This window comes from Antechinus flavipes, chromosome 2 (assembly GCF_016432865.1).
Source record: "Antechinus flavipes isolate AdamAnt ecotype Samford, QLD, Australia chromosome 2, AdamAnt_v2, whole genome shotgun sequence".
NCBI classification, from domain to species: Eukaryota; Metazoa; Chordata; class Mammalia; order Dasyuromorphia; family Dasyuridae; genus Antechinus; species Antechinus flavipes.
This window is the reverse complement of record NC_067399.1, coordinates 51,030,444-51,057,678: the sequence shown is the minus strand read 5'-3', so window position 1 is coordinate 51,057,678 and position 27,235 is coordinate 51,030,444. Positions and strand designations below refer to the sequence as shown.

Below are 27,235 nucleotides of genomic sequence, written 5' to 3'. Positions count from 1 at the left end.
CCTCAACAACGATACTGTTTGAGGATGTATTCTGATGGAAGTGGATCTCTTCGATAAAGAGAGCTAATTCAGTTGAAATTGATCAAGGATGGACAGAAGCAGCTACACCCAAAGAAAGAACACTGGGAAATGAATATAAACTGCTTGCATTTATGTTTTTCTTCCTGGGTTATTTCTACCTTCTGAATCCAATTCTCCCTGTGCAACAAGAGAACTGTTCGGTTCTGCACACATATATTGTATCTAGGATATACTGCAACCCATTCAACATGTAAAGGACTGCTTGCCATCTGGGGGAGGGGAAAAATCGGAACAGAAGTGAATGCAAGGGATAATGCTGTAAAAAATTACCCTGGCATGGGTTCTGTCAATAAAAAGTTATTTAAAAAAAAAAGACAAATAGTGATCCTCTGGGGGAAAAAAAAAACTTATATGCATTCTATCTTGAGAACGGAATAAAGAGACAAACTCAGAGATTTTCACTGCAACTGTCTCTCCATCCCTTATGCCATTATTGTACTTTCACACAACACGATCTCTTCTACTGGTCAAAATTAGATCCTCAGTGGTCACTAACAGGTGGCTCCCATAGCACTGAGGAGAACTGGGAAGAACTCAGGTAACTTCCTGGTTCCACTTCAAACATTTATTAATCACCTACTGTGTTACTATTAGTGTGACACTGGGCAAATCACTACATCTGTCCTGGCATCCATTTTCTCAACTATAAAATTAGGGGAGAGGGTGAATTAGATGGCCTCTGAGGTGCCTCCCAACCCAAAATAGGGTCCTATGGTATCAAATGCTATCAAAAACCAAATGATTCCTTTGGTTCAAGGAGTTGGAGGGGCTGGAGAAATACACATGAATTTGAGAATTATATTCAAAGTAACTGTTGGAAAAAAAGAGTATTAAAGATAAGGAGGAGTGGAGGGATCTGAGCAGAATCTTGAAGGAAACTGGATTCTAAGAGGTAGAGTTATAGAGAAGGAGAAAGAAGAAGGGGATGACCTGAACAAAGACAAGCAGACAGATGACATGTCCAGTTTTGCCAGAGGCTGGATTGCCTGGAACATAAGAGTTTACAAAGGGAAATAATGGGAACCAAACTGTAGAGGACGTTAAAAGTTCAGTTAATGGTACCCTCTGAAATCCCTGTTCTATTGTTAACTGTCCTTCACATTAGACCTGTTCTCTTCCCTGAAAACATAATTTTGTATATATTCTGCATATAACTTTAAAAAATCATTATAGCTTTTTATTGACAAAACATATGCGTGGATAATTTTTCAACATTGATCCTTGCAGAACCTTCTGTTCCAACTTTTCCCTTAAAAGAGAAACCTTCCTCCCACCCCCTCCCCTAGATGGCAGGTAGTCCAACACATGTTAAATATGTTAAAGTATTTCATATAACTTTTGATGTGCATGTTACTTCTCCCTAGTGGATCCTCTCAAAATAGAACCCCTAACCTCTCTGTTGATCCCTGGTCTAACATCTTCAACCAGCTTTGATACATCCAAAATTGGACGTCTTGTAGACGTGTCTTAAACTCAACATATCACAACCATTCTTCCTTTCCTGTAGAAAGCAGCATCACTTCCCAATCCCTAGGCTTACAACTGGATTCCTCACTACTTCTCACCCCTTATATGCTGCCTGGTGGCAAAACCTGTCAAATATGCCCTTTCTATGCCACCCCTCCAGTGTGGACCTTGGATTGTTCCAATAGCCTGCTGGGAGTGCTGCAATAACCTGCCTTAAGTCTCTTCTGCAATCCAGTCCACGTTCCATTCTGTTTTGATTTTTCCCTCAGCACCAGTCTGATTATGGCACTCTCTTACTTAATAAACTCAAATGGACCAATAGAGTCAAATACAAAACCTTGTGTCTAGTGTTCTGACTCCCCACCTCTCTGATTCCAATTTTCTATTTTTTTTATACCTTATTCTTTTCCCCCAAACCCAACCATCCATTCTGTAGTCGGAAGCCACTGGCTGCCCTGTGTTTCTTAAAGAACTCCATATTTTAAGTCTATATCATTACTGGTTATCCTTCTCCCCCCTCAACCCCTGCCTCACCCAATTCCACCCCATTGCCTGAAATTCTCTTTTATTATATTTACCTTCCAGGCTTCCTTCAATCCCAGCTAAAATCCCATCTAAAATCCCAATTCAATTCAATTTGGGCATATATTAAAAACCAATTATAGTGCTAGGAATACAATATACTTATAATCTTCTATTTGGGGATACATATGATGGATGGAATGGGGATACTATGAGATATGTATAAGATAAACATGAGGCAAAAGATTAAGATGCCAGTGGAACAGCCCAGAGGAAATGTCCCCAAGAACAACAATCTGATGTTGAATGAGGTGACTCAGTCCAATTCCAAATAACTTGTGATGAAGAGAGCCATTTGCATCCAGGGAGAGGACTATAAGAACTGAATCTGGATCACAACATAGTATTTTCACCTTTTTTGTTGTTTGCTTTTTTTTTCCTCATTTTTCCCCTTTTTCTTTTTGGTCCAGAAGAATTGCACATTGGGTTATTTGTTGCCTGAGGAAAGGGGGAAGTAAAGAGGGAGGAAGAAAAATTTGGAACACAAGGTTTTGCGAGGGTGAATGTGAAATCTTTGTATGTGTTTTGAAAAATAAAAAGCCATATTATAAAAACCCAGTAATCTAATGTTAAGTTAGAAGGGGCTGCAGAAGTCACCATCAAATGTCACACCCAGAAAAGCAAGCCTGCAAAACCTCCCAGTGTTAATTAAATGTATTTGGGAAAAGCAAGCCTGCAAAACCTCCCAGTGTTAATTAAATGTGTTTGGGAACTGGTTAACAAAATAAAAATGTAACATAGTACAGATAATGTCAATTTATGGTTTTCTAAGTTAAGATGGAATCCATTTCCATTTGAATTTGAAAGTACTGAGCTCATCCAACATCATTCTTTTTTCTTTTTTCTTTTTCTTTCTAGGATTTGGTTGTTTTTTTTTTTTTTTTTTGAAAAAAAATTCTTTACATTATCCCTTGCACTCACTTCTGTTCTGAATTTATCCCTCTCTCTCTACCCCCTCCCCCAGATGGCAAGCAGTCCTATACATATTGAATATGTCACAGTATATCCTAGATACAATATATGTGTGCAGAACTGAACAGTTCTCTTGTTGCACAGGAAGAATTGGATTCAGAAGGTATAAATAATCCGGGAAGAAAAACAAAAATGCAAACAGTTTATATTCATTTCCCAGTGTTCTTTCTTTGGGTGTAGCTGCTTCTGTCCATCATTGATCAATTGAAATTGAGTTAGATCTTCTCTTTATGGAAGAGATCCACTTCCATCAGAATACATCCTCAAACAGTATCATTGTTGAGGTATATAATGATCTCCTGGTTCTGCTCATTTCACTTAGTATCAGTTCATGTAAGTCTCTCCAGTCCTCTCTGTATTCATCCTGCTGGTCATTCCTTACAGAACAATAATATTCCATAACATTCGTATACCACAATTTACCCAGCCATTCTCCAATTGATGGGCATCCATTCAATTTCCAGTTTCTAGCCACTACAAACAGGGCTGCCACAAACATTTTGGCACATACAGGTCCCTTTCCTTTCTTTAGTATTTCTTTGGGGTATAAGCCCAGTAGAAACACTGCTGGATCAAAGGGTATGCACAGCTTGATAACTTTTTGGGCATAGTTCCAAATTGCTCTCCAGAATGGCTGGATGTGTTCACAACTCCACCAACAATGCATCAGTGTCCCCGCTTTCCCGCATCCCCTCCAACATTCATCATTATTTTTTCCTGTCATCTTAGCCAATCTGACAGGTGTGTAGTGGTATCTCAGAGTTGTCTTAATTTGCATTTCTCTGATCAATAATGATTTGGAACACTCTTTCATATGAGCGGAAATGGTTTCAATCAACATCATTATTTTCAGTTGAAAAAAAATGAGACCCAGGGATCTAAATGAATGCCCAAGGAAAGCAGGGAATAATTGGCAGAACTGAGATGAGATCTGGGTCCCAGGACCAAGTTCTGACCTCTGAGATGATGGAGATAGAAAGAGATATGTGTGTGTGTGTGTGTGTGTGTGTGTGTATGGGCAAGTACATGTACATGCATTCATGTGTGAGTGTGTACATGTGCAAGTGCCCGTGTTCTCTCATTTGGGGAAGGACAATGATCAGAGCATCTTTAACATGTGAAGGAAAAAACTAGGGAAGAAAAAGGGCCCTAATTCACAAAACAGTTTGCTACCCTCTTCCAATTCCTTTCCCTTTTTCCCTCAATTGACTGCCCCATCCCTCTCACCTTCCCTCATCCCTTCTCCTGACTTTCTGGCCCCCCTGGTCCTTCTTTCTTGCTTGGGGCCTCCCTATGCCACTCTAGCTCCCTTCTCCCGATTGTGACTTCCTCTCAGGGAGTCTCCCTTTGAGGAGGGGGCAGGCTGGTCAAATTTTATTCTCTTCCTGGCTGTGCCTGTGACTTTCAGGATTTGGACACCAGCATCCCTCAGTGGGTACCTGTCTCCCTCTCCCATTCTAGCTTCTCGGTTCCCTTTTATGTTGTTTTCCTCCATTAAAATGTAAGCTTCTTGAGTGAAGGGGCTGTCTTCCTTGTTGCTTGCATTTGTATCCCCAGGACCCAGTGCCTGGCGCATAGTATTTAATAAATGGTCATTGCCTTGTGGTTAACCCCCAACCTTCAAATCTGATGGAGAAAAAATACAATTAAGCAGAAGTGCTGTTTCCTTGGAAATGTTTATTTTATCCTGAACAGAAAATTAATTTGGTTAGACAAACACTATTTTTAATCCGAAATTTATTTTATAATCCTTAATACCAAATCACTCTTAAAAGCAGCATTATCAATATTTAAAATTAGAATTAGAATCTCTGGAATTATATTAATTAGAATCTTTGGAATAATAGACAAATAAATAGTGGGCATTTCTCCAGCAGAATGGGAAAGGAATTGAGCAAGATATGTCCATGAAGGCAGAAACAATAAGATTTGATAATGAGCCGGTGACAGTGAGGAGTCAAGGACCACACTGAAATAGGGAACCTGGCTGAGTGGGAGGCTGATAGTACCCTTAATAGTGACAGGGAAGTTCAGGAAAAAGAGGCTGGTTTGTGGGGGAAAGAGGATGACTTTTGTTTTGAACCAGATGAATTTGGAATGCATACAAACCATCCAATTTGAGTTATCTACTGTAGGAAAGGAATCCGGGAGACAGAGGTTAGGGCTGGAAGTGGAGATCTGGAAATCCTTTACATAGCGGTAAGTGAGCCCACGGGAGCTGCAGGTATGATATGGATGAAGATGCAGCAAAGGAGATTGAAGAAAGAGTGTCACGGACAGAACAAAAGCTAGGGGGTCCTCTCCACCTCAGTGACAGGAAGATCAGGGAGCCAGAAGATTCCCCCACCCAGTAAACAGCTCCAGGTCTGCCATGGAAGGGAGAAGGGTGTAGTTCTAGCCTTCCTAAAATGTCAGGAATTGAAGGCCCAGTCTGTGACTTCCCTTCCTCCTGCTCCAGAGCAGAGGGCAAAGCCTGCTCTGAAGGGCCCCAGCTCCCAGGTATGGCTCTCGTGTCAGATTTCACGCCTGTCAGGGATGTAGAGGGCAGCTGGGAACGTCTGTGGAAGCCTGGGATTCCCACTTCCTATCTCCCCCAAGTCCAACCTCTTTGGTGGGTCTCCAAATCAGAGGCATCCTTTTTTTTTTGGGGGGGGGTGCAGAGATGAGGAACATGGCTCCTATTTCTTATTCCTCGAGGTCACTACAAGGACAGGAAAAACCACCTGCTGCTCCATCAGATCTCTCACTTTGGGGAAGAAAAGGAACTGAAGCTCCACGCCCTGGTTCCCTTTCCTGTTCTGCCCTAAGCTGAGGCAGCCTTCTAAAATCTCAGGCCGGCCCTCTGGCTCCAGAGTGGTCTCCGGTCTAATTGGGGAAGGAATAAGGTATTCCCTCCTCCCCTTTGAACTCCTCCTAGATGACAGGGGGAATCAATGGAGGTGAAATTCCAGATTCTCCCAGAAGACAGCCCAGAAAACCATCCTCTGGCTATCTCCACTTTTCAGTTGTGCCTGGGTTTTGGGGAATGGGCCCTCTCCCCAATCCCTCTTTCTACTCTCTGTGGGCTGAGATCAGTAATGGCCAAACCTCTTCTCCTCTCTAAGTTCCACCCCCACCCAGCCCTGCTCGAGACTTCCTTCTTCACACACAATATCTGTCCCTTAAGCCATCTGTGGCCCATGCTGATGGGGAGAGTGGCCCAAGAGGAAACTAGGAAGCCTTGGGGCAGGATGAGCTGGGCTGGATGGCAAACAGATGGATCTTTGCAATACCCCAGGTTCCTTCCTTTCTCGCTAGTAACAAACTCCACTTTGGCAGCTGCACTGTTAATACTGGGACTGAAATATGAGGGCAAAAAAAGCTAGAGCTTGGTGTGTGTACAGACACACACACACACACACACACACACACACACACACAGGCTGTCTGAACTCAGGTTCCAGGCCCTAGAGAAAGCTTGTCAAGGAGGTAATTAGAGCCACTGGGGATAATAATACCTATTCTTTCACAGTAACAATGTGAAGATCAACAGAACACACATGTCAGAAAGCATTCGGAGGTTTTAAGAAGACAAGAGAACAGAAATACAGGGTATTCACTTTTTCTCCTTATCTGTTGCCAATCAGTGACTCTGTGGTTGATATGAGGGGTGGTCCCTTGGGATTGGGTTTTAGGACAAGTTCAAGGGTGTTTCCCTGTTTTCAGATGCTGGTCTTTGTGAAACATGATTCTTAACAGGGAGAGAAGACAACCCCAAGTTTCTTTCTCCTGGGAGGTCATTCTTCTGGGTCACAATTGTTCACTTGCAAAGACAGGCACGTGCTCCAGTTGTTCACCGGGGAGCTGATGAAAATCACTGCTGGAACTAAGGGATGTGACAACTCATCTTTCCATACTTTTTGTTCTTGCCTCCATGACGAGCCCTGCCAAGACAGATGTGCTCCCCACTCCTGCCCCGTGGACTTCTGGGATCCACCTGCGGCTAGTGGGGCCAAAAGCACTTCTCGGGCTTGGACTCTGGCGGAGCCAAGCACCTCCCCAGCTTCTCACAACCAGGGGGGGCCCAGTTCTGACAAACAAAAACACAAAAGAAGATGATGAGATTAGTTTGGATCTACTCCATGATTCGCTGGCAAGGAGGACCAGCATTTTTTTTTTTTGAAGCCAGCAGAAGTGCTGAGATCCCCCATCTTTGGCTCTGATAGGGTAAGATGGGTTCATGACTCCCCAATAGAGCTGGCAGTGGCAGCAAGGATGAGGAAATGATTGGGGTCAGGTCAGCGAATGAAAAGCCAGCCAGCCAGCTGGTATTGTGTTAGGTGCTGGCAAGGACCCATAACAAGATTGACAAGGCAAGGCCGACATGACTTTTCCCCAAGTACGTCCCTGGCTCTGCTGCCATCTTCTGTGAATTCCATGGAATTTCTGTGAGAGCCCAGCTTTCTTCCAAAGCCTTTTAAAAAATACCCTGTAGAAATAATCTCAACAAATCCCAACAAAAGAACTAACCAAGATCCATAATGTATTGTAAAAAGGTCTCTTATTGAGTTGAAACACAGTAAGTTAAAAAAAATTTAGTTAATAAAATCTTGTAAAATTGGTACTGCTATTTAGTTGCTCTTCTGAATTGAAAGACTGGAATAATAGTTATTGTAATTTTCAGTGAATTTTTGTATATTCATTAGCAACAAATATTATCTTCTACCACTGTTCAAATTGATTTCTTCTTCCATTTACAGTATTTTCCCAGTGGAAACAAAAAGGAACTGACCTTAGTTGTGACACCTTCCATACAAGGGCAGACCTCTTTCAACTCCCACCTTTTGTCCTAGAATTATTTATCATCTATCTCAGAAAACAACAGTCCTGAATGTGCTTAATTCTACAAAGATCCATTTCTGCTAAAACGGAGCCAAGTCCAGGTTCACTATTCCTTTGCTGCTGACTGGCCATTCATCATTTCCTAAGCACCTACTGATTCAATCCAAGCAGCATCTATTGAGTGCCTGTTGGGTTCCAGGTAGTAGTGGAAGTCCAAAGATAAGAAGAAGGCCTTGTCCTAAAGAAACTTATGTACAATCAAACATCTGTCAAACTTCAATTCTAGATTAAGTTCTAGATCATAATCTAGCAAATTCTTCTACTAAACTGAAACATGATGGGCTAAACAATGAAGATTTTAAAAAAAATAGTCTTATTAGAAGCTAGACCACACTGTGGACAGATAGCCAGCCCTGAAGTTAGGAAGGCCTGAGATACTGTGTTTTGTGAACCTGGGCAAGACACTTGTGAACCTCAGCTTCCTCCTCTGTACAGCTTGGCTAACAATGGCTTCTACTCCCGGATGGTTGTGAGGAGCAGCTGAGATAATATGTGTAAAGTGCTTGCAATTATGATTGTGGATATATTTAAACGCGATAAAGATAGGGATAGAGATGAGATCCGTGATTTCACTGGTACAATGAGCTCCCAGATGAGAAAACTCCCTCTTCCAATGCAGGTCAGCACCTGTTCTGTTACGTAAGCTCAGAGAGCTGCCGAGAGCACTGTTGAGTTAAATATGTGCTCAGGGTCAGAGAGGCAGCATGGGTCAGAGGCCGGATCTGAACCAGTCTTTCTGGCTCTGACAGTGACTCTCTATCTACTAGCACACACCGACTTCCAAAGAGAAAATATTTATTTACGTGAACTTGCTTTTTGTTTGTTTTTGGTTTTTAAAAGCCCTGGCTCATACTTTTTAAATTTTGTAATTTCCATTTCTAGCCCATTTCCAAACCCGTCATTTTCTGGAGATGAGCAATTAACGTGTGCACAGTGAGGCTTTCTGTTTGGTGTAGAACATTAGCAGAACACAGCGGTAAACATCCTGATGCCCTGTATAATCTGGATGTGTGTTACTCCTGGGTGGTGATGGAGGGAGATGAAGTTTTATGCCAAATGAAGCTTTTCTCATCCTTTTTCCCTCTCTCCATGAAGCGGAGAAGGATCCTCTTTGGGGAATAAGGGTGGGAAAGAGTTCTGATGGACTACAGCATGATGAAGAAAAGCGGGAAACAAATACATTTAAACATACACATTATGTCCTGAACAGGAAATCTCGTTTTTCATTTGGCAATTAAATTGTGGAGATTCTTTCTTTTAAACTCAGCTCCTGAATTGGTGGCCAACAATATTCTGCCATTTTCAAGACCTGATCCAGGCAGTTCCTTCAAGGGAGCAGAAGATGGCAGCGGCGTGCCAGCAATCACCCCAATTTTTCTAACAAGGGCCATGTTTTCACATCAATGATCTGCATGACAGAAAGTAGAACTTGTCACTGAGTAGGCAATTGGGTGGGGCCGCTAACACCTTGAAAGGCAAAAATAGCCTCCTCAGTGACAAAGTGAAGAAATGGCCTGTCAGATGTAGGATTAAACTCCATAGGGAAAAGAGCGCGTTGGCCAGGAGGGGCAGCCGGGAGGCAGTTGGCTTGTACCCACAACCATTCCAAAACCTAACTGGGGTGAAGAAGGCAATAAAGCTTCCCTGGCTGGGCAGGAGCTCGTTCTCTCCTGACATGCGAGTGCTGCCCCAGCAAGGGGGTGTCGGAGCTGATCCCGGGCGCCAAAGAAGCCGAGATCCCCCGAGAGCCGCAGTCCGAATGCTCCCCTGAACGTTTCCACTCTCGCTGGCCGACTCGAACGCCAAGGGTTAACTCTGCCACCTGAGACTTTTATAAAAGCGACGAAGAAAAGCATGGGGCTAACCCGTGGCTGTTAGAGGGTTTTTGCAGCAAAATGCAGAATCAAAGGAACCCAGCTCTGCAAAGCCCTATTAAGTCAGCTTGTTACTCCCCTGGCTCCCATCGAGCCAAGGAAGGCTTGTTTCCTTCAGCCTCTTCTCCTGGGCTTTGTCCGGTTTGGTTTTAAATGACTCAATCAGTGGGGCATCCGCTGCTACCTTGGAGGGGACTATTCCACCACCTCAGAGACCTTGCTGCTAGGAAAATTTTCCTAATACTCAGACTAAATTTTCCTTTGCACAATTTCTTCCCATTAGTCTTCATTATTCACTCCTGGATTGCTCTAAACAATGATTTTAGTCCTTCAGCATATGTACCTATCTGGACTTGTCGACAATACAGACCCCAAATCTTGGGCTTTCAAGGAAGCTTAGGAGCCCTCAAAATCAAGCCTTCTCAACATAAAAGGCAACTTATAGTTACCAACTCTGCAATTTAGTTTGATCCCGGAATTGGATCTTAATTTCCTTCTCCTAAAACAGAACAGAAACGTGCCGCGTCGGATAAAGAGGAAAACCATCTCTTTTGGTCATCCCGCCTGGAAGGAAGTCCTGTGGCTCATCCCTCGGAGCTTAGTATGATGGTGATCTGTGCAGGAGCCCTGTCTCCTCTGCTGCCGGCAAGCTCCTCCAGGGCAGGAACTGTGTCCGGATCATTCCTGGGTCCCCTAAAGCAGTGTTTTCCATCTGATGGATGCTCAGTAATTATTTGTGGAAGAAACACACTTGTCTCAGCTTAGAAACAGATGAAGGATCTGGGACTGGTTAGAAGATATATTATAGTAGCTAAATGATGGAAATGCAGCTTTGTGAATTGTTCAACAAGCATTTATTAAGTGCCTGCTATGTACCAGGCACTGTGCTAAGTGCTGGGGATGCAAAGAAAGGCAAAAATAGCTTCTTTTCTGCCAGAGCTCACCTGTTACCCATTCCCCCAAGCAAAATGAGGAGTGACACTGGAGAAGGGGAGAAGGGGAAAGAGGGATGTAGAAGAAAAAGGCCACTTTACAAAAGGAGACAAAGGGAGATTTGGAGCCTGACGGCAGGAGTTGGTGAGTCAGTCTGGAGACAGTGGGAGGTGCCAAGTCTGAGGAAGAGCAGTCATGGGACCCTCCAATATTAGAACTGGAAAAGGCTTGAGAGATCATGTGGTTCAGCCCCTGACCTCCCTGGTTCCCTGCTCCCTGCCCCACTGCCATCTCCCCTCCCCATGCACTTGACAGAGGAGACAGAGGCCCCGGGATATTAAGTGTGACTTGCCCAGGGTTATACAGCTCATTAGTAACAAGGCAATTATAAAGCTGGGACGAGAAGGGAGTGCCTTGAATTGATTGGCCAGATTGAGCCTCACTTGTAAGTTCTGGAGGCTGGTTGTCTATTCTTTGCCAGGTGGTTCTGGGAGCCCCTGGAGGCCCAGGCTGCTTAGGTTGTGCCAACAGCCTGCACAACATACCCCAATCTCCCATGGGTCTTTGCAGCCTTAGACTTAATAAGGTGATCCTTTTGGGAAAGTAGGGAAAATTGTCTACATATGTACTTCTTGGTTTAAAAGTAGGATTGAGTGAAATTAATTTTGATTACTTTAAGTTCCCTTTATTCTACTTTTTTTCTCCTGGTTTCAACATCACTGGGTTTTTATGAAAAGAAGCAAAGAAATAAAACAAAAAAACCCTCAAAACCCATCTTTAGAATTATTTTAAACTTAGTCTAAAATGAAAATTAATGGGAAAAAGGAAAAAGACAGTGAAACCATAGGAAAAAAGAGAATGACAAGCACAAAACAATTAGAAAAATTCTAATCATCTATACAAACAGGTTTTAGTCAGTTGAGAGGAGTTAGGCAGTTTATTCATAGCTTTGGGTAGTTTAAGCCAACACTAAGACCAGAAGGAATCCAGAAAGGAATTGCCAGACTTTTGGGGAAGAATGGGCATTTTTATCAGTGCTGTTGCCTTTTGACGAAGGTTTCAAAAAAGAAAAGTGGATATGGTACATGAACAAGCTGTTTAAAAAAGATGGTGTGGGTGACCAGAATTTGAATTTCTAGTCCAGGGCTTAAGATACAGGAATGACAAGATCTTAGCCAGGATCTGACCTCAGTTGGTCTAAGGAAGCATGTATTTGCCTGGAGTTTCAAAAAAAAAAATGATTAAAAAAGACTTTAATTTGAAAACGTGAGAGTCTGAAAATTGCCCCCATATATCCACTAAGCCAGGTGCATTGAGACCAGTTGTTCTGATAAGAGAAGAAGAAAAGCAGGGAAGAACCCAGTAATTATAGGATTGAAAAGCCAGGAAAGGTCCCACTGTAGGGAGCTGGACTTTGGTTAAGTCCTACCTCTGACCCACAGGAGCTGTGTGACTATGGACCACATTCTAAAAAAAACCATGGGTTAACATGATTTCTTCTTTACTTTAATTAAATTGAACCTCTTGGTCGTTGGAGCAGTTCTCTACGGGGTGCTTCTAATGGTTATCTGTATAGATAACATACTCCCTCCAGTGGAGGGGGGGGTTGTCATACTGGGAGTTTGTAAAATGGATGCATTCTCTATATAACCCGGCCAGAGGGACAATAATAAGACCTATGATTTCCTTCGTGCACACACAAATGCAGAGAGCATCAGTAATAAGGCAAAATATTAAGTAAGAACCTAAATTTGATCTCCTAGATATAACTGAAACTTGGTGGAATCACAGAGCTCCGTGGCTCTTGGCCAGAGATGTCCCTCCCAGATGTAACAAATGCCTTTGATGGAGTACTTCTGGCAGACCACCACAGGGCTCCATTCTCTTTAAGTTTTACTAAAGACTTGGATGAAGGCATAACCAGTTGACATTTATATACTGCTTTAAGGTTTATAAAGGCCTTAAGCCCACAACAGACCTGTGAGGCAGGTAGTATAAACATTATTCTCCCTGATTTATTATTAAGAAAACTGAAAGAACTTAAGTGGCCATGATCACAGAGCTATTAAATTTCCAAGCTGAGGTACAAATCCTGGGATCTCTCCATCATACCAGGAAGAGCTCTAAGTGGTTATTTTACAGATGTCTGGGATCAGGGGACGTGCCCAATGTCATGCACACAGGAAGCAGACTCCCTATTATACCACACTCCTTAATTCTTCAAATCTGAGGATGATAAAAAGCAGGGAGGGATAACTAATCTTCTTGGTGACAGAACTGGGCCCAACTGAACAAAAATGAAAAATGGATAAAAGTACAATTCTATCTTTGGGTTCAAAAACCAGCTATTCGGGCACAGAGTTTGGCTAGACCACATTTTAAGTAGACTTCCATTAAAAAGGCATCATGGGTTCAAATCCAGTTCAAGCTGCTTACAAGTTGTATGACCCTGGGTAGGTCACTTAATCCTGTTTGCCTCAGTTTCCTTATCTGTAAAATAAGCTGAAGAGGGACTCTAGTATCTCTGCCAAAAAAACCCCAAGTAAGATCATCAAGAGTCAGACATAACTGAAGAACAACATGGTGTCCACAATAAGGAAGTTGTGATAACTCTACTTTTTCCATTCAGCACCTGTAGAATGGGGTTTGGTTCTAGGTTCCATATTTTAGGAAAGATGCAAGATAAGAGTAAATGTTCAAAAAGCAGCTAATGATCTGAGGCTGACATTCTGGGGAGAGACTAGGCTGGATATACAGACCCAGGAAACATTTGTCTGGAGATAACTGAACACATGGAAACTAATGAGCCTTGGAAGATGACCACAAATAAAAGCACCCTGGACAAAGATCCAGAAGAGAACTGAGCGGAAAGAGACTGAAAATTAGAATGATGAGAGAGAGAGAGTCCAGGAAGGGATGACTTTAGTAAAAAGGGCAAGATGGGGAAAAAATGGAGTTCTAAGGAATGACTTCAGTTTTTTCCCAAAGAAATCTCCAGCAGCAAATTGCTTTTTCTTTTGGAAAAAGTACATGGCACAAACCTTCATATCTAGGCTTTCTTAATCTAACCTCCTGGACCTTACATGTGTAAATGTATTATTTTGTTCTGCTGGGTCCTAAAACCCTGATCTCACAGTATTAATCTCTTGCTCAAGAATCCATAATGGCCCATGCTTAGACTTCAGCTTCAACACCATTCTGCACTTCAGCCCTGCCACTGACTCATTCTTTCATGGCCCACAGGAATATCCTGGCTTCCAGTCAGACTATTTATTTACTGTCATACCTCCATTGGGATACTTTATGTTGTTTCCAGGTCTTGGATTGCTTTTCATGAATGCCATGAATCTCTTCCCTACCTCTGTTCTGTTCATCTTAATCTTCTATCTCTTCTCTAAACTCAGCTCCCTTTTTTTCCATGAAAACTCCTTGACTGAACATTGTTCCCTTTTCTTCCATACAATCTAGTCCTGGTTATATACTAATTTTTGTTCTATTTTCTGAGTCTCTTTCTTATTTTCTCCACCAACATATTAAGCTCCATTACTGTGTCTTGTACCTGCCCTTCCCACTACCTACCATAGTATTCACATACAAACAGAAGTGCCTAATAAACACTCTTGGACTATAAATTGAGCTGTCTTGGTCTGAGAGCGATTGCAATGCTTGATCTGAGAAGGGATTCACAGAAAAATAAAACTGCTACTAGTGGTCTGTCCAAGCATAACAGAGGAGCTGTGAAAGTCTTGATCCCTCTGGGTCTTTGTTTTGTGTTTTCATCCTTATGTTCCTTCTAAAACTGTCTTGGATTTGTCTCAAGAAACAAAACTGTATAGCATTCCTTTTCTTCTCTTCATAACCCTGAAACACAGGCCTGATTTCCAGGTCTCCAGGGAGCATTTGCAAATTGAAACTGGGGAAGGACAAATAACCCAGAGGGGCAACAGTCGGGGACTGTGCTATTGAACATTAGCGCTTGGCTTAAAAGAGCAAGACAAATGTGTCCTGCCAACTAGAGTTTCTCAAAGTAAGTCGATATCACCAGCTGGTAAACCTGCTAGGTTTACTTAATAGAGTGATTTACATTTGTGGACTGAAAGAGTGATCTCTGTGCTGGATTCTCCATAGCAGAAAATCTCTTGTAATCAAATCAACAAAGAACTCTGTGTGAAATCAGGAAATACCTTTAGAATGGTGAGCCCTGGATCATCTTGGCCATTGTTGCAAGGTTAGAGACCATGTAATCTATACTCAGAGACTAGAAGTGGTCGGGTAACTTTTTGCAAGTCCAGTTGCAACAAAGGGAAGACCAACTTTTCAGAAGGCTGGAGGTTGAAGGACCACCTTCAGTGAGTGTACTGAACAAACATGAGTAAGAAGTTCATTTAGCCCGAGTGAACTAGAGCTCCTGTACCTATACCTACGTACAGGAGAGTAGGGAAAGGAGAGGAGGCACAGTGCTATAGATGACACGGCATCTGCACTTGTAGACAGTTATCCCATTATTATTAACCAAACATTGGCAGATTTGTTGGTTTCCATTCCTGGCCCTCTTATACTACTTCACCTAGTAGATAATAGTCCGAGTCTACCTCCTATCAAGCCTTTGATACTTCAGCTTTTCAGTGGAAAGTTAAGGCCTTTTTTTGCCATTTCACCAAAGCCCTGAGATGGAACCTTAGAGGTATTTCATTTTGGTTATAAGCCACTTACCATGACAGCTAGATTGCACACATTGAGCTGTGGCTCTGCTGGTATCATGGTCTTCTTGTGTTCCTCAACGATTGGGAATATTTTAAGAAGAACATTCTGGTACTCGAGGCTGGAAAAACTGGACACAAGAGGAATGAATGATTAAAGGATATTCCCACTTTATAAGAAATCTCTTAGTTGACTTCTCCAAGCCATTTGGGCCTTGATAAAGTTAAGTGTCATGTTACAGAATGCTCACGGACTTTTCAAATAAAATACACACCTGTTTATCGCAAAACATCTATACATACTTGAAAAATAGTAATACACATAAGTATGATACATTTGTTCCACTTATGGGAAGTCTATTTGCTTAGTATAGTATATTCCTTAGTTCATAGTTTTTAACTAGGAAAGAAATGAACAGAAATTGGAAAGATTATAACTTTTATATGGGGTATTAATTTTTTAGTATATTTTTCATTTCACCAAATGTTGCCCAATTACATGTAAAATCTTTTTAAACATTTTAAAAGATTTTGAGTTACAAATTTCCCCTCTTTCTCTCCCTTCTTGAAAAGACAAGCAGTTTGATATCAATTGCACATGTGAAGTCATGCAAAACATTTCCATATTAGCCATGCTGCAAAAGAAAACTGACAAAAAGGGAGGAAAATAAATTTTTTTTGCTATACTCTGTGTTTAGATGTCATCATTTTTTTTTCCTCTGGAGGAGGGTCAGCAATTTTTTAATTATCATGAATCCTTTGAAATTGTCTTGAATCACTACAGTGTTAAGAAAAGCTAAGTCATTCACAGTTAATCATTGTTAAAATACTGCTATTCCTGTGTACAATATTCTGGTTCTGTTCACTTCATTTTGCATCAGTTCATATAAATCTTCCCAGGTTTTTCTGAAAGCATCCTACTTGTCATTTCTTATGGTACAATATTATTCCATAACAATCATATAACACAACTCGTTTAGCCATTCTCCAGTTGATGGGCACTTCCTTGATTACCACTTCTTTGCCATCACAATAAAGAGCTCTAAACATTTTTGTACATATAGATCCTTCTCTCTTTTGGGTGTCATTCATGCTCGAGGAATCCCAAGTAAATAATAATGGGTTATGCAGGTAGCAATGAAATGTTAAGGTAATGCTAGAATATTAGAATACCATACACATGACATTGAACAGTGGAGTCTCTCTAATACAAAGAATTTTCTCTCCAATGCTAAAAATATCACCTCAGCAGAAGTAAGCTAACATATATTTACTATGATACCATGAAATTATGTAACTCAATGTGGGATTTCAGTTTTTTTCAAGCACATTTTTTTTTCCTGTCCTCCAGGAGCTTATGTTCCAGGGGGGAAAGACAATTTTTATTTATTTATTTTTTTAAATAACTTTTTATTGATAGAACCCATGCCAGGGTAATTTTTTACAGCATTATCCCTTGCACTCACTTCTGTTCCAATTTTTCCCTTTCCTCCCTCCACCCCCTCCCCCAGATGGCAAGCAGTCCTATACATGTTGAATATATCACCTTTTATCCTAGATACAATATATGTGTGCAGAACCGAACAATTCTCTTGTTGCACAGGGAGAATTGAATTCAGAAGGTATAAATAACCCGGGAAGAAAAACAAAAATGCAAGCAGTTTATATTCATTTCCCTGTGTTCTTTCTTTGGGTGTAGCTGCTTCTGTCCATCCTTGATCAATTGAAACTGAATTAGCTCTCTTTAACAAAAAGATCCACTTCCATCAGAATACATCCTCAAACAGTATGGTTGTTGAGGTATATACACATTTTCTTTACAGGTCTTCCTTAAGTGGAGTTTTGTTTCAGATAATTTCAGCCAGTCTGCTGGGTGTGAAGGGAAATTTCAGAGTTGTTTTGACTTGTATTTTTCTTATTATTCGTATACTGAAGCAGTCCTTTATATGGTACTTAATAATCTGTAATTCTTTGAGTTTTATCACTCCAACAGCAATTTCTGGGCAGGGTAACTTGTGAGATGTATTACATCCTTGCTAGATTCTCAAGAAGGCAAAAGCCTGCCTTGTGTTCCTTCTTCCTAAACCCTCAGAGACTCCTTAGAAATGCATTAAATAACTATTTTGGAATGTGGATCTTAAAAAAAAAATTATCAAAGTATTTTGTATTTTTTTCTATCACCTTCACTATGACTATATTTCTTCTCCTATCCAGTGATTCATCCCTTATACTAAAAATAAATCAAAAAAGCACTTCAGTAAAGTTGACCATCATGGCAACACCATAGCAGTATATAGGCATAGTACTTCACCTCCGCAAAGAACAGGAGAAGTGCATTTTTCAACTTGTCTTCAGGGTCAAGTATAATCATCCTAATTATATACTATTGAGTTTGATCCTATTTTTTCCTTTTTTTTTTTTTTGAGTCAGCACCCTCTCCTGTGGCAGTTTTAATTTTTTTTCATTCTATCTTATTTCATGTCTTCCTATTTTTTCTCTGAATTCCTCAACTTGTTTCTTGTGGCACAGTAACATATTCCAACAGAATCATGCCCCAGTTTGCTTCACGGTTCCCCAACTGCTGGGCATCAATCAATCAACAAGTATTTGGAAGCAAATACCAAGGGCTAGGCACAGTATTAGTTGCTAAGGATACAAACACACTCTCAAGAGATACAATGAGAATCTCTGCTCTGAAGGAACTCACAACTTCCCAGGCATGGGAGGAAGCCAGAAAAGAAACTGCCCAGAGATGGGGGGTAGGGGCGGGAAGTACAGGAAGAAGGGCAGATTGACGATCATCAAGTACGGGAAGAAATGTGCAACGAGGCTAGGGAGGCTGGGAAGGACTTTAAAAAAGCAAAGTAGAGTGAATATTTGTATCTTAAGAGAGTTTAATGAGTCAGTGGAAGTCCTATCTGCATTAAAGGAAAATCATTTTGGTGGCAGTGTGGAGATCTGAGCAAGAAGTGAGGAGGGCTGGAATTCAGGCAGTAGCTGGATGGGTACAGGGAAAGGATGCAGAATGTGGGGGCTTTCCCAGAACTAGGGAAGCCTGAAAGAGGGGCGGATGGAGAAATGTGAGTTCTGTTTGGGATTAGGAGACTTCATTTGAAAGGTCCTACAGGCAACTAGTAATATGAGATGAAACTCAGGGGGGAGTCTGGAGATGGATGTATACATCTGGGAAGCACTGGCGTGGAGATGATAATTAAACCCAGGGGAGCAGATGAGATCATCAAGAGTGGAGAAGGAAGTGAAAGGGGGAGGGACACTGAGAGAGCGCCTTGGGGAACACCCCTACTTAGGGGGTGTGATCTGGATGATGGGCCAGCAAAAGAGCCTGAGAAAGAAAGGGAGACCAGGAGATAGTATTGCGTCAGAATCCAGGGAGGAGAGAGTGGGCAGCAGTAACAAAGACAGGAGAAGAAGTGAGATTCTTTGCTGCCTTGGAGAAAGTCACTAACTCTATGTAGGGCTATATGAGACCCTTCTAATTTTTAGCTTTTTGTTGTATAGTAGTGGGATTTAGTGAGTTTAGACATTCTTGTCTCTTTTTTAAGCATAATTCCTAATGATTTTCTATAATATCTGAACCAATTCACAGTTTCACCAACGGTGTTCTTAGTTGACCTTGTCATTTTGTAGTCCCTCTAATACAAACTATTTCCATTTTGGGGGGCATCTTTGCCAATCTGCTGGGTATGAGGGGAAATCTCAAGAATTGTTTAGACTTATATTTCTCTTATTATTAGTGTACAGAAGCGGTCCTTAATATGGTACTTAATAGTTTATAATTCTTTTGAGCACTTTTTGCTCACTGGGGAATGGCTTATGTGTTGATATTAATTCCCTTAGTTAATAATTATCAGATGAATCTCTTGTTCCTGTCAATCAGTCAACTTCCTTTCACAGTCTTCAATATCATAGATGATTTTGTTCATGCAAAAGCTTTTGAATTTCATGTAATAGAAATTAGGCATTTAATCTTTTGTGATCCTCTCTATTCTTTGTATAGTTAAAAATTCTCTCTTTAGCCAGAGCTAGAAAAAAGTCTCTGATCTGGTTCTTTTAATTTTATTTAAATACAATCATGTAACAAAATAATGTAATTTATTTCTTTTTTTTTTGGTGTGACCCTTTATTTTCAAATTTCACATCTATTTTTATACTTTTATTTTGGTATAAGATGATGGTCTAAACCTAATTTCTGTCAAAGTGATTTTCAGTTTGCTAAATAGGTTTTTATCACATGAAGAGTTCTTCCACATATGTTCTCTGATTTATCAAAAATTGGACTATGGAGTTGATTATTTCTGGTTCTTAATTGGTTTTTTGATCTACTTAATCTTTAATCATTACTACAAAGGTTTGATGATAACTGCTATATTACATAAGTGGAGGAGCTATTCTCTCATTTCAACTTTTTTCATGATTTCTCTTGAAATTCTGGACCTATTTTGTTTGTATTTTGTCTAGCTCTATAAAATGTCCCACTTGTGCAGTTTATTGGTATAATGACAATTCTGTAAAATTAATTTAGGCAGTATCATTTTTTAAATATATTGGTGCAGTTGAACGATGGACTACCTTCCTTCAGTTACTTAAACCATTCTTTATTTCTACGAGAAAAGTTCTGTAATTGTATTTTAAATAAATATTAAATGTGCTTTGATAGATTGACTCCTAAATCTTTTCTAAGTTTTATGGCTATTTTGAATGGGATTTTATTTCCATCATCCCCTCCTAAATTCTGTTAGGACTATATGGAAATCCTTTTTATTTTTTGCAGACTTAATTTGTATTCTTCAATTTTACTAGCAGCTAGGTGTTATAGTGGAAAGAGTGCCAGTGTGGAATCAGGATGACTCCTCTTCCGAGTTCAAATCTGGCCTCAGATACTTACTAGCTGTGTGACCCTAAGCAAATCACTTAACCCTGTTTGCCTCAGTTTCTGGGTTGGAGGAGGGAATGATAAATCACTCCAGTATCCTTGCCAAGAAAACCCCATATGGGTTCAGCAACAGTTGGACACAATGGAAAAACAACTGAACAACAATTTTATAGAAGCTTTGCATGGCTGATTCTCTAGATTTTTCTAACCACCATATTTTCAGTAAATAAAGATAATTTTATCACCTCTGCCAATAGGCTTTTAATTTCTTTCTCTACTTTCATTGTTACCACCAGCATTTCTAGAAGTAGTTCAAAACCAGCGAGGACAGAAGGTATCCTTGTCTTATTCTAACATTTATTGAGAAAATTTATTTTCATACAGGAAATAATGCTAGCTTTTGATTTTAGATGATGTTTTATTATATTAAAATGATTCTTTTATGTCTGTGCTTCACAGAATTGATAGTACGGTAAATGCGTTTTATATTTTGTCAAACTCTCTCTTCTGGAATATGAATTTTTCACAGAACCTTTGTAGGGGATGAATAAATATTCTGAACAGGGGAACGACCTAATCAGAGTATTGTTTTAGGAAGATCAAACTGAGGGGCAGAGACATAAACCAAAAAAGCTACTGACAATCATCACACATTTAACTAAGGTAATCCAGAGAGACATTGCAAAGAACTGATGAGACTAAAAATATACAAAGTGAGGTTAATAAAAATGTAGGTTAAAATGTATGTAGTACTTTATGATTTTAAAAAGTGCTTTATATATTAGTTGTCTTATTTGATTCACACAAGAACCCTGTGAGATGGGGATAACATAAGCTTTTGTTTTCCCAACAAGGGAATTGAGGTTCAAAGATGATCAACATCTAATCCAAGACTACAAAATTATTAATTTACAGTTAACGCTTAAACCTGGGTTTCCTTACTCCAAACCAAACTTCTTTTCACTATATAATGTAGCCAAGGAATGAAAGATGATTCGGAGGTTATGAGCATGAGTGCCTAGGAGGGGATGCATACCACTGATAAAAGTCAGGAAAATGATGAACTCAGTTATCCAAAGGAAAATGGCCCAAGTCTACTTGTTTAGGACCAGAGATATGGAAGCTATGGAAGTGATCCCAGAAGAGAGCCTGGAACTCTAGGCTCGCAGAGAGTAGAAGAAAGGATGAAGGGATACTAGTAAAGAAGGTATAAAGGCCTCTAAGACTCTCCTCTGGGTCAGATCTTTGTTCTTCTTTGTGTGTCAGCAGCTCAGGAGGGTCTGGTATGATTTGCCAAGGATTTACAGTCTATTATCGAACCCTTTCCTCCCATGCCTGTTGTCTCTGGAGAACAGTGCCATTTCACTTGAAGGGCTCAGATTGGATACGTGTCAAATATTGGATCGGGCCAATATGAAGAATATTAAAGGGTCCCAAGAACCCATCTGGGTAAGTTTTGAAGATCAAATGGTTTCCCATTCCCAGGGGCCATGAAGCTCTAAGAGCCTCAGAGCCAATAGACTACCTGAAAGTGGGTCCAGAAGCTACCTAGTTTTTCAGGACCTCCCTGGGCCTCACTGTAGTCTCCCAGACCTACTTGAGTCTCATTTAGTTCCTTACCCTGAGGACCCAAGGGGAAATGAGCTGGTCTTCTTGAGAATCAAAGCATCTCATGCCATCCTTCCCATCCTTGGCTAGAGGGAAAGCTGGAGAGCATTAGTCCCCAAATGGATTTAGTTTGAAGGCTCAAAGGAACATCTAAATTTCCACTAATTTTCACTAAGAGTAAGAGATAGTTCTAACCTTTTAAACCCTCTCTATTGAGGCAGGTCTATATTTAGTGAATTATACTAATTTTGTATAATTGGTAATGTTTTAAGCACTTGTCCAACTAGGGATTTTACTTTGCCCATCAAGTGAAATTCCTAGTCTGAGAAGTGCTTGTGTATGTCACTGTGTATGTATGTATGTGTGTGGACAAATCCAAGAAATGATTTGGTTTTGGCTTAAAAAGAATTGCTAGGATGATACTGATTCCTGTATTGACCCTCTAATCAGTAGTGGCTCTAATTCTCTGATTCAAATCCTCCTTGATAAAGAAACAAAAGAAGTCTGGAGGCCGGCAATGGACAAGCAACTTCCAGTAAGCTCTATAAATATCATATCTATTAGGCAGTATTCCAAGAGAAGGAGAGTGGTGAGATGGGCAGAGAAAGGGGAGGGAATTTTTGGACCAGAACACACTTAGGTCAGTCACCACTCCAATATTCTGCTGCCAGGTTTTACTCACACCACAAAATAAATGGGTTTGGGGCCACTTAGTCTCTCTGATGGGAGCTGTCAGATATTTGCCATCATAAACCACAGGTGTAAAGAGGTATTAAAGATAAGCTGATTCATCTAGCATATCTGAGATTGTCCCCTTTCTCTTAAAAAGTTTTTTTTAAAGGACTTAGTCCAACCCCTCTTTATTCTTTAAGAACAATAATCTAAGGGTTCTCAAATATGTTATGTTTTGTGGTTCAGTGTTCTCTGAACACTCCATGACACATGCCAACTGATCCAAACACACTTGACTGGAATTCATGTTCTACTTCCTGCTGATCTGAATGACAAGATCATGGGGTTTTAGAATTGAAAGAGAATTCAGAAATCATTTAGCTCTGTCCCTCAGTTCTACCAGTGAAGAAACTCTAGCACTGGAATGACTTATCTAGTGTCACAGAGGTGGTGAAGGGTAGAGGGATGTTTGAAGATCTCAGATAAGTTTCAAAGTGCATGTCTCCTAAGTTTCCGATTCCTGTACGAGATGCCTTCAGTTTACCTCCTAGGCAGAACATAGGCTCTGTCCTGAGCTCAGGTTAGCAGCTCTGTCCCCTTTCCTAGATTTTCTTTGATAATCCAGCATTCCAATATCTCCTCACTCAGGAGGAGTGATTCCAGAATCCTACCGGATTATACAGTTACATAAATTTACTTTATTCAGACAATTTTCATATGGGAAAGAAGAAAGCTGTTTTCTTATACGTTATTCTCACCTAATCAATTTTTTCTGTGAAATGTCTCTGACGTCTCATCCTTTCCTCCGTATCATTTCTACTGCTAGTCCCAGCTATTATCTCCTCCCATCTAGAATTATTGGAAATGTCTTCATTAGCATTTTTGATTCTTTCCCCTCCACTATTAATTAATCTACCTTAAGTCTCCCTTTCAAATCACTCTCTTAATGCTACTGGGCATAAGAAATGATGAGCAAAATACTCTTGAAAAACCTGGAAAGACTCACATGAACTGAAGCAAAGAAAAATTGAGGAGAACCAGAAGAATACTGGGCATAGTAAAAGTGATATTGTATGATGATCAGCTAGGAATGATTTAGGTATTCTCAGAAATATAATGAGCCAAGACAACCCGGAAGGACTTAAAATGCTATCTATCCCCAGAGAAAGAATTGATAAGGGTCTGAAGACAGATTGAAACATATATATTTTTTTACTTTCTCTATTTTTCTTAGGGTTTTTTTTGGTCTATGTTTTCTTTTACAACATGACTAACATGGAAATATGTTGTACATGACTACACAAGTGGAACTGACATCAAATTGCTTGCCTTTTCAATGAGAAGAGTGAGGAGGAAAGGAGAGAAACTGGAACTAAATTTTAAAAACGGATGTTGAAAATTGTTTTTACATGTAATTGGAGAAAAAATACTAATTAAAAAAGTTCAAATCATTCCCTTACTCCAAGCAGGAATTACGAGCTTCTAAATCTAAATATAAGCTTCTCAAGGGCAGAGATGACTTCATTTTAGTCTATCCATAGCATCTAGTACAGTACCTGGAACATAATAGGCACTTAATACTTATTAATTTGCTGAAATACTATCATGGCTCCCAACTAGTGCTACCTGCATCAAGCCTTCTCTGAGTACTTCAGAGTGTGATTTTCCTTCACATATATAAATAGCAGCTTTGAAAAAAAAAAAAAAAACTTAGGGTTTGGCTTAGGATGGTGATGTTATGAAGTCTTTATTATTATATTCTTCTCCAGCTTATATAAGGTTTTCACCTAATTAGTTTTTTAAAAACATTCTTAGTCTCCTATTATTTCTTCATTTTTTTCCCTTGCTGACCCTTATGGTGATTTCCTTAGTAAACTGTCAGCCCCCTTCTGGCGAATCTAAGAAACTGAGAGTTGAGAAAAACTCCAATGGTCATTGAGTTCCTACCATAAGATACCCAACAGGGATTGGTCATACACCCCAATAAATGGTCATACAGCCTCTGCCTGAAGACCCTCAATGATGGAGGAGCCCATCCTGTTCCCAAGGTACTACAACACATTTTACAAATACCAAGCACCTGTACCAAGCTTGGGGTTGAGATTCCTTCAGATTTTTGCTCAATGGACTATTCATTGAGTTTACTGTGGTTTCCAGCTATCTACAAAAACTGGCTTGGACTCCCCTGAAGCCACAATTAATCACTGATGCCATTTCTGATGGACAAACTACTGTAATACTACTGCCTTCTTGCACTTGGAGACATGGGAATGTGAAAGAATCTTTCTCCCATTTTGTTGATCCTGACAAGATTTCATTAGATTTAAATTAGATTTCATTCACTCTATTGAAATGGTCCATAAAAGACTGGGTAGTCACTACTTATCTTGACAATAGTTTCATGATTTGTCTTAAAAACTTAAGTACAGCCCATCACATTCTCTAAACACAGACATAAAAACATTGTATAATATATTTAAATATGCTTGCATAGCCCATTTTTACCCACAATTCAATAGATCAGTTCATATTATGATAGCCAACACAGGCCAACTGCTTTGTAAACTACAGTGAGAACAGGGATGACAGCTAAAGAAACTGGGTTTTATTTACTCAGTTACAGACTGAGAGGTCTTCACTAGGAGAATGGTCAAAGGAATAGATACTTGCTAACCAAAAGAAACATCTGAGTCACTGGTTTCAGTGCAAGTTCTTTACCAAGTCGTCTAGGATACCTTAAGGTAGGATCGTATTCCATTTCATCCTTGGGCTGTTGCTCAGATAGGGTTAATTCAAAGAGTGTATGATATGACATGAAAAGATATAATATATACACATAATAAGGCAGATCCTATCTCACTTCATACTTGTGTCCTTGTCCAGGTAGGCTCACCCAAAGGAGAAATAACAAAATATAATGATATAATATTTGTAGAGAATAAAATGTGCATTATTATACGTAAATACAGAGAAAGGATAAAGGGGCTAATTAGGCACAAATTACTTTTATGTGACTTCAGTGGGAAATGCAAGACGGAAAATTTAACAGATAAAGTCTCTTTGCAAATGAACTTAAAACTAGTAAGCCTCGGGGTTCTTTGCCTTTCAAAGGGTCATCCTTCTCTGCAGAGTTGGTTTTAAAAATAATGATACATTTTCAGATCCGGAAGGTGTCTCAACCTCAATGACTAAAGACTTTCAACTACAGCTCCCCCAGGGAAAGTTGGAATTTTGTATTTTATCACAACAGCCAGCTGAAGGAGAGGCAGGAATAGCAATGAAAAAAAGAGAGAACCAGAGAAAAAGGGTGAACAGGTGTTGCTGAGAGGAGTTATCGAAAAAAAAATCCCCCGTGTACACAAAATTATTCCATGCACTGAACAGCGGAACTGAGTGGACTGAGTCCAGGGTCATTACATTAATTGACACTTTTAACCTCTAGGTAGTCCCCGGAGAGCCAATCAGGCCTGGGCTGCAAGCCCTCAGTCCCAGTCCCAGGTGTGGCTCGGGCTTCGTTCATTTAATGTAATTGGGCTTTGGCAATCTGCTCGGCTCTCCTCCTCCTCCAAACAACTCAATGTGGAGCCCGCTGCGTTATTAACACCGCCATCCAAGCCCGACAGTGACATTCCTGTTGGGGGAGGTTAACGAGGAGGGGAGGGGGGCGGAGGGAAACTCGGCCTTTCACATATTGCTTTTTCCTGCTCCCACAATCTCATTTTAATCTTCCAAACCTCATCGCCATGTGGTCCCGAGCTCTGAGGTCTCCAGTGCAGGCTTGTTACTAATTGTGAGTCCTTCAAAGGGAAATTAAGATGCTTCATTGCTTCCCATTTTTCCTTACACTTATTTCTAAAGGTAATGGCTAGCGGGCGCCCTGGCAAAGCGAAGCAGGGTTTGTTTGAAGGAGACAAAGCGATGAGAGTCGAAAGCAATGGCGTTAAGATCTCTAAAAAAGAGGCATTCCCAAGCTGTCTTACGGCAGAGTGGGAGTTCTGCATCCAGGGCACCTGGGAGCTCAACAAACAGATGGCAAAGGGCTCTCCCACACGGGTCGTGGAGCCTGTGGCTGCCCAGCGTGGCTGGAGAGGAGAGTGGGCGAGTTACAGGGGATAACCAAAACCCCGTGGACTTGGGGTGGCCGTGAAAAGCCCTGCTGTCCTCACGGTCCTGATGAGAGGGCAGGCACAGAGCCGACCTCCTCTTCCTCTCCCTCCATCTCTCGGTTGATCCTGCCAGTTGCACTCTGCCACAAAGAAAGGGGGGTTTTGTGCCTGCCCACCACAGGTGGTCAGACCCGTGCGCATGAAGCCTTCAGCTAAAAGGGCGTTACTCGGGGCAGCTCTCTCCTCCGAAGCTCCGCGATTGCACGAGTAACAAGATGGCGGATCTCAGAATCACAATTGAGAAAAAGGTCTGAGTCAAATTTAGTTCCAGGCCAAAGGTGACAAAAGGTTTCTTTGGGAAGTGAGGAAATGCTCAGAACGCGGTTCTTCTGTCTCCAAACAAAGGGTCAGCGTCTCATGAATGCAGGGATGGAACCAGTCTGGTCATCTGCCATTGCAGACGGC

At 40.8% G+C, this 27,235-nt stretch overlaps 1 protein-coding gene across 3 annotated transcripts in view; it reads right to left on the bottom strand.

Annotated features, from left to right (window-relative positions):
- Window positions 1–4,759: 4,759 nt before the first annotated feature.
- The window catches only part of GALNS (galactosamine (N-acetyl)-6-sulfatase), a 65,474-nt gene continuing 42,998 nt past the window's right edge, over window positions 4,760–27,235 (bottom strand). For all 3 annotated transcript variants that reach the window (XM_051974784.1, XM_051974785.1, XM_051974787.1), the window contains 2 exons: window positions 15,504–15,621; window positions 4,760–7,171 (listed from right to left, as the gene is read on the bottom strand). In XM_051974784.1, the coding sequence (XP_051830744.1) occupies window positions 7,085–7,171; window positions 15,504–15,621 (205 nt within the window). In that variant the 3' untranslated portion in view covers window positions 4,760–7,084. The remainder of the gene's footprint in view (window positions 7,172–15,503; window positions 15,622–27,235) is intronic.